This window comes from Eurypyga helias, unplaced genomic scaffold (assembly GCF_000690775.1).
Source record: "Eurypyga helias isolate BGI_N326 unplaced genomic scaffold, ASM69077v1 scaffold16140, whole genome shotgun sequence".
In the NCBI taxonomy this organism is placed as follows: domain Eukaryota; kingdom Metazoa; phylum Chordata; class Aves; order Eurypygiformes; family Eurypygidae; genus Eurypyga; species Eurypyga helias.
The window spans coordinates 1-8,094 of NW_010223943.1; the positions used below are offsets into that span (position 1 = coordinate 1).

Sequence of the window (8,094 nt, forward strand, 5' to 3'; positions counted from 1 at the left end):
GCTTTTTTTTTTAAATTATTTTTTATATATATATTTTTAAGAGAAAGTTTAAAAGCCTCCTTGGACATTTAAAAGCACCAGTTTGTAGAATTTGAAATCTCCCCTCAGCTTGCTTCCCCTCCAGGCACTGCCTTCTGACACGCTTCCATTAGCTGAGCTTCCTCTCAGAAGCATTCAAACCAACAGCTTGAGAGAACCTAAGGAACTGCCCCAGCATCCAGAACTCTGTTTTAAAGAAAATTCCTAGGAAAAAAAACCCAGAAACAGAACAGAAAAACCCAAATTTTCTACTAAATACCAATACAAACACATAACAAAGAGTATAAAAGTTATTAGTTTAAATATATACAAACTCTTTTCAACCCAAATACTGCTTCCGTGGTTTTGGAGGAAGAGACAATGAGGTGAAGGGGACAATTTTATGCAGAATATATTGCAACAGCCTGAACAGTACTGTCAACGCTATGATACCGCGACCTTTCCATAGCAAAAATGTCCTTAGTATTGCAGTGTGGACAGGTCTCTGTGTCCCGAATGCTTGGATCACTTCTCAGCTGAGCTCATTCTTTTTGACTTAATGAAGGCCATGCCGTGTGTTCTCATGTGAGTGTTTAAGGCTGCTTCCGTTTCAAAAGTCTTTGCGCACACTTTGCACCTTCTATCTGACGCCACACTGTTGGACGATTCGTCCTCATGGCTGGGTTTGTTTTCTTGCTGATTATCCTCTCCTGACCCGTTTTGTTTTGATACAGGCTGAGGCTCCTTCAGCTTATGTACAATGAAGAGGTGTCTGGAGAGAGACACGTGAGATGTGTAGCACAGTCCACATTCCCTGCATTGGTATGAAGAGCCATCAGATTTGTGCTGAGGAATATGTTCGTGAAACTGGAGGAGATTTTCTGTGGTAAAGCCACAGACAGCACACTTGTGAACTTTAAAAACATTTATCTTTAGCTTCTTCAGCGGCTGCGTGATTGCACCCCGTGGAGGCCTGAATTCCAGTACAGCTTCTTCCAGTTTACGCTTTGGACTGGGAACCTGGAAGAAGCCATAAATGGTGTTGTGTTAAGAATACACACACAGTTCTTGTTCTAACTACATGTGACTTGCAAATTCAAAACCTTTCCCTTGGGACTTCCAGTACAGCTCCAGCAAATACGACATGTGAAAGAGCAGAAGCAGATCTATTTGGTACATGTTGGACACCTAGGGCTTTTCTTGACTGTGACTGACGATTTGGTTTATCAGCTCTGGTTGTTAATACGCTGTATAAACCTGACTATTTACCAGTGTAACTGCACCCACGTATGTACATCGATGAGATGGCAGTTGTGTACAGAATGCAGAGTATCCATCGAGGAACTTCCCAGTACTGACCTCTGGAACTCCATTTTACTTACTTATTTCATGCCTGAAATTCAACTTGACCGATTGTCAGTAACCAACTAACATGTTACCGAAGGATGAATCAACATGCACAACTTTGAAACTAATTAAACTGATTATTTTTTATATTCCACTTGTTATTCTTCTGACATAAATATTCCCCAGGAATCCTCTGCATCCTGTGGTGCCCAGCTATGCTCCATTATGTCTATGAAGACAATGTGTATAGCTGCTGGTAAGCTATATTCTCCACCACTCAGGGATCAAACCAAACAGAGTCCTTTCCAAAAACATGTTCTAGTTCAAGCAGGACAGAATTTGTTGCAGGAACCTCTGAGACACTTTTTGGGCTCTACTTAACAGCAGCTCAGACTTTTACAGGCTCAAAATACCCACATCTACTTAAAGATCCTGAATGTGTACCCACAAAAAAGCCACTCTCAGTGACTGCATGAATCTTTTCAGCGATTACCTTTGTGTCTTCTTTTACTTCCCTTTCTTCCATACTGGCCGATTCTGTCATTTCTTTCACATCTGGGTCTTTAATGCCATGCATCAACTGAATGTGTTTTTCCAACATCAGCCGCTTGGTGAAAGTCCGCCTCGACTCTGGGCAGTGCCTACACAAACACAAAGCAGACATGCAGATATCAGGAAGGAATTCTTCCCGCAGAGGGTGGGAGAACTGGGACAGGTTGCCCAGAGAAGCTGTGGATGCCCCATCCCTGGGAGTGTCCAAGGCCAGGCTGGATGAGGCTTGGAGCACCCTGGGCTATGGAAGGTGTCCCTGCCCACGGCAGGGGGTGGGACTGGGTGGGCTTTAAGGTCCCTTCCCACCCAAACCGTTCTGGGTTTCTGTGATTCTATGACTCTATGCACATACGCCAAGTGTCACACTGGGCAAACACCGCAGTATTCGCAAGGATATAAACAGGACTAGTAAATAAAACCAGACCACAAGACAGTGTATTAACACTGGCAACGATGTTTCCCAGTGAACTACTACAAGACAATGAGCACCGTTACAAAATAAAACTGAAATGTTTGAGCAGTTTGTATTCAGAGCAAATGCAAAGTTCTCTGCAGGTAATAGCCAAATGGTGCAAAGAGTGAGCCAGAGTAAAACCTGGGAGCATCCGAGTTGGTTCCTTGGACCTTTGCTAACATCACTTGATTCGACACTTTCCCAAGTTCTCCTTAGTTCACATTTCACAGGGAAAGCAACGACCAACCACACGGGATGAACACTAACTCCAAACAACACTTAATTCTGTGTTCAGACCCAAATACTTCATCTTGAAACTTGCAATTCCTTCTCAGCTCCTGTTTCATCCTCTACCCAACCAGCACAAGCTTGTCTTTCACAATCTGCCTTGCTCTCCCACACAGAACCAGTTGCATCACTTCTAAACCTCTTGTGTGCCTTTGGAAAGCGTATGTCTCCGAGCTCCAATGTTGTAACATAGGGCACGGGGGGCGTGAGGAGGGATGGCTGAACAAGAACTGCAGGGGACAAGTTAAAGGGTCATGCTCCCTTTCCAAGTCTCTCCTCAGCATTTAACTTCTGAAATGCTGTTTCATTTAACTGCAAGTGCTCAGCTCCGCAGTTTCAGGTTTCCTTGCCAAGGCCCAGGAGGAGGAACTGTTCCCTAGAGGTGTTGGCAGCAGCCCGCTGCGTCTCAGGCATGGGGGTAGCCTGGACACCTTGGTCTGCTTTTCTGTCTGAATAACTGATTCATTCCAATGAATTGAGGCACCAGCTTTTATATGTGAGGACAAGAAATTCAACTCACATTTTTGTGGGTTTATACTGTTTCTAAATAAATAAAAGTGGAACTTACGAGCACGTATAAACCTTTCTGATGCCTTTGTGCTTGATACGGTTGTGGCGACACAAACTATGGGATGAGCTGAAAGATTTATCACACTGTCGACATGGATGTTTCTTCATTTGCTTTAAAAAAAAGGAGAACGATACATTAATTCAAAAAGCACAGTGAAAGCTGGGCATGTGTTGAGCCTTTGGGTAATGGGAAAGAAGCTTCACTTACCGTGCCTGGTACTGGATCTGCATGTACATGCCACTCCTCCACTGCACAAGCCAGAGCGGGCTTGGACCAGCACAAGACACACACACACACCAGGTGTAAACCTGTGTCACAGACTGGATGAAGTGGGTTTCTACCACCAAAACTTCAAGGAAGATCAGTGGATTGTTTCTGCATCAGTAAAGCAGTCACTTTCCCATGAGGTGACCTTTCACTTCCCAGCACCAGCTACATCAGCAGCTGCTGACTGAGCAGCTACTGGCCACGTGAAAGGAGGGCAAGGAGCATGTGGCAAGGACCAGCGCCACCATTACGGGCACCAACACTAAGAGGGCTCAGAAGCATCATGAAGAAATGTCAGGTACGGTCTGACGTCCACCTGAGGAACACCTGTGTGGGGAATTCCATGGGTTTTACTTTAGTTTGTGACGGGGAAGGAGAAAACGAAGGAAGCTGGGAAGGATGGAGTGGTCTGCAGCTACCTCCTTTTGGCTGGACACGGCCACAGGAACGCTAGTACTGGAAGAAATAACATCTCCAAATTTGCAGACTGACAAGTCTCAAGAATGAATGTCAGGGTCCTGTCCCTCAATTCCACCAGTGCTAGATCTCCATCCCAACAACATGTCTTACTGACCAGGGTAGCTACAGTGAGGAAGCAGAAATATTCCCAGTCAAATTTCCTGCTTCCTTTCTCAGGTAACTAGGCTGTTCCTATTGGCAACTTCTGTTGCAGTAATGAGGAAATAATAACAACCTCTCGGAAATGAAATCCAAACACGGACCAAACACATTAAGTGAACAGCAGATTACTTTTCAGTTTACTGTTCAACAACCCAGTGGGGCCAGGATCCCACACTCATCATTCAGTATAATCACATTCCTGCCAGAATCAGGGTGTCCTGGGGCCAGAGAAGAAATGGATTTTATTGGAACCCCTCAGAGAAATCCAGATTGTGTGGACTTAGATTCCAGGTGTTCCAGCCTGCGAGGGCTCATGCCTGCTACGCAGGTACAAGCAAAGCCACAGATAGTCTCATACCAACATCAGTCAGGTATCCAGAAGGAACATTGCGTTCCTTGGATTGCTTTGCCCCACTCTGGCAGCGGTCATGGTTTTCCTTCACAGTATCAGTAACATTCTTTCCTGCATTTATTGGGAAACTGGGAAACCCAAGTCATGTAACTTTATTCTACTATTCCAACTGAAGCCATTTAGCGAGGCACTTGGATCAGTGCCTGAAACTGGACCCATCTTGACTCTTCCCGAGAATCCACCCAAGATCTGTCCCTGTGTTACAAAGCACTCAACAGCAGAGCTTTTCTTCACAGAACGTGAAGGGTTTGACTCACTTATTGATACCCCTGAGGAAGTGACAAATTCCTAAACAATGAAGCACAATAATACACATGGACATCTCAATATGACATGAGTCATTCCCATCAAGACCAAAATTGGATGGCATGGGGGAAGGAAAGAGCAGCAGTTCTGAAAGGTCATTCATGCAAAGTCTGTTAGGAAACACGACCAGGTGGTTTCACTGGGTCCAGCCAACATGTTAGAGGTCCAGACTTGTTCGTCCTAGACATCCTTTCCACGTTTGAAGGCCAATTAAAATAAAAGGGAATCAACATATTTTGCTCTTCAGTTGCTAAAGGGGAAAACCTGACTACGGACACAGTGCATACTCATTAATGCTGATGTGTTCATCACTGCATATTGCAGTCTATGACTGTACCACTCTGGGAAGGATTTATAAAATACCCTTGAAGTCTGTGCAGAAAGAGCCCTGCGCTTTGCTGTACAAAGGCATAAGCCCAACTCCAGCACCATACGGACCTTTGCTGAGGACCTGCACAGTGCAGGTGCCTCACAGGCTCACTCAGAAGAGCTGCAGGACAGAGCTCAGCAGGACCCCAGTGTGCATGGCTGCCTTAGACAGTGCCCCGGCAGCTCTGTGGGAGACACCACCCCCTTTTTAAAGTCCTTGAGAAGATCTGGATGGGGACCCAAGTAGGATTTTGGATGTACTAGTTTCTGCAAAGGCAGCCAAACCCCAAAGCATGAGAAAATCAGTTCTGTCATTGGGTGCAGCATGACCCGCTGCACAGCATCTTTGGAGGAGGAAGGAGGACATTCAATTAGATGCACAGCAAAGTGGAATCGGAGAAGCAGTTCCTGCTTAGAAAACATCTGTCCCAAGTCCTAGGAAGCTCAGCGGGCTGTGGGTGAGCACACACAGACACAACCCAGTTTCAAGCCAGCAGCCCGTACATGCAGCCTTGTCAGAACCACCCTGTGTCTGGGGTAAGAACATTTCTTGTTTTTAAACAGTGGTTTGAAGATGAGTCACACCAAGGTGGCTCCGGATTTTTCTACCCTGCAGCTGGCTCACCTTCAGGAAGAGGACACGGAAAATGGGAATCTGTCTGTCTGTACACATTTCCTGGTAAGGTCTGGAAACTCAGGAATCTGCGCAAAGAGGACATACATGGCGATACCTCCCCTACACGTAGGGCTGAATAATCCAGCCTGGGACCACCTAAGAAGGGCTACAGCTCCAGACTTTCACCCTGATGCTCAAGAAGTAGCAAGTAGAAGTTTGAAACTATCTTCAAATAGACTTCAAATGCTTAGTTAACATTTTTAAGCAGATCATTTACAGCATTTAACCCACACCCATTGTTCTTAAGAAAGACAGACTACGAATTAATTCAATTATTTACTAGACCTTTATCACATACTTGGTTATCTCATTTCCAGTCTCTCCACAACAAAATGCAGCTGTAAAAGTTTAGTTTCTGAGAGTCAGCAATTACTAACACGTTTGAGAGGTCTGGACAGAACACAGAGGCTGGTCTCTACCAACCATTTCTGCAGGGAGTTTCACAGGGAGGTTGCATTGTTTTGTTTTTAAGAACCGCATCTCTGTAAAATGCATCTGGTCTGACTTCTGTTTCCTGGCAGACGCACTGGTTGAGTTAATGTTTCGACTAACAGGCAAACCAGAGTGGAGCCGCAGTTGGCTTTGACACAAAACTAAACTATAATTGCATGAGTGTTGCAGGATCAGACCTTTTAGTTTCATTTAATTGGAAAAGCTGTGGGAAGCAGCAAGGACATCAAGCTGTCTTTCTGCTGACTTGAAGCATTCCTGTTTTTCACTTCCAATCTATTTTAAGGAAGCTATGGCAAATCCAGCTGCTTTAAATACAAAATGCGAACCTGTTCACCTCAGTGGATGTGTTGGCTGAAGCCACACCGGTAAGATCAGAGCAAAGGCTTGGCCTTGGAGTGGGTCTGCTTTAAGATGAAATGCTGTCTGGCACCCACTGGATCAGCACAACACGACTCTATTCCCCAAGTCTAACACTAATGAACTTCCAAGAGAGGGGACTGCACATGGGTAGAAGTAAGAACCCAGATCAGATCAGGTGACTTGGACAACTGAAGAAATTGTGGTACTGGAAGAACAAACCCACAATTAGTAGAGCATGTGGACTTTCTCAGTAGAAAATGACAGAAACTAAGCATGCAAAGAGAGAAAGAGGAAATACATAAGAGAATGGACAAGCATAATGATGGAAATTAAAGTTGTGCAAAAAACCAACTGAATTTGGAAAAAAAATTACTTCATATTTCATGTTTAATTCACTTTTTTTTTTTGAAAGTGAGTATTATTCATTTACCTTTCCATGTTCCTTCCTCATGTGAGAGATGTAAACGTCTCTCTGAGTGAAGAGCCTGTCACACTCCCAACACGTCCAGCCAGGATTAGCGACTTTTTTAGGCTCCGCTTTCTTTATGGGAGAGGGAGATTTCTTCTCCAACTTTTCTGTTCCGTTGACAGACTTTGCATCCTCTTTGTTGTGACCAGCTGAGTTCTGAGTTGTGGGTTTAGTACTGAGAGGCAGATTTATCCCCAGGTTTGGTGGCCCCTCAACACTTTTCAAAGTTCCATGCATAGACTACAATGAAGGAAAAAGAAAAGTACAAAACTGACACAGGCGTATACAGCTGTATCGACGACATGACTTTGTAGGTTAAGTTTAAATTGCTGTTTTGTAGGGAGGAAAAAAGGGCCCAAGAAGTACTTTATGTTAAGTTTAATTTCTCACTTTACTCACCTATAAGCCAAGCATCCTCATTTCAAACTATGTGAGTAGAATTTTCCAAGAAGGAAAAGTTTTAATGACAAATTTTGCCTAGGCACATAGGGAAATCAGACAAGAAAAGCAACTCAGGGAAAGATCAGGCAACTGTATCATTTAGGATACGTTAATATATTACAGTGAGGCTGAGTTAAGCCCTGTGTACTGCACGCTCAGGTTATGAGTGCCTTGGTAACAGTACTTAGAACCAAAGGTGTGCAGGGCTCATGGCATCCCCAGACCAGGGGCCAGCCAAGACGTGTCTAATGTGCTGCTCTCCAACTCCCCACAACTCTTGGGTGGCGACCCTTCCTCACTGATGCATTTCTATCCTCTCTGTAGGCAACCAGTAAGATGGGAAGAACTCTTCCACCTCCTCCTTCCCCAGTTTCTGGAGTCAGTGTCACATGATGGTACGACACCCGAGTGCCAAAGGATGACTATGCACATGGACACTGGAGGGAGTTGGCAGGGTCCAGGCCAACCAGGGTGCCTACAGACCTGACAT

At 44.8% G+C, this 8,094-nt stretch overlaps 1 protein-coding gene across 1 annotated transcript in view; it reads right to left on the reverse strand.

The window, feature by feature from the left end:
• Window positions 1–478: 478 nt before the first annotated feature.
• Window positions 479–8,094, reverse strand: part of LOC104514738 (zinc finger protein 532-like) — a 19,209-nt gene continuing 11,593 nt past the window's right edge. Inside the window, exons 5-8 of the mRNA XM_010158533.1 lie at window positions 7,125–7,403; window positions 3,228–3,340; window positions 1,859–2,006; window positions 479–1,038 (exon numbers count right to left, since the gene is read on the reverse strand). Coding sequence (XP_010156835.1) covers window positions 544–1,038; window positions 1,859–2,006; window positions 3,228–3,340; window positions 7,125–7,403 — 1,035 coding nt within the window. The 3' untranslated portion in view covers window positions 479–543. The remainder of the gene's footprint in view (window positions 1,039–1,858; window positions 2,007–3,227; window positions 3,341–7,124; window positions 7,404–8,094) is intronic.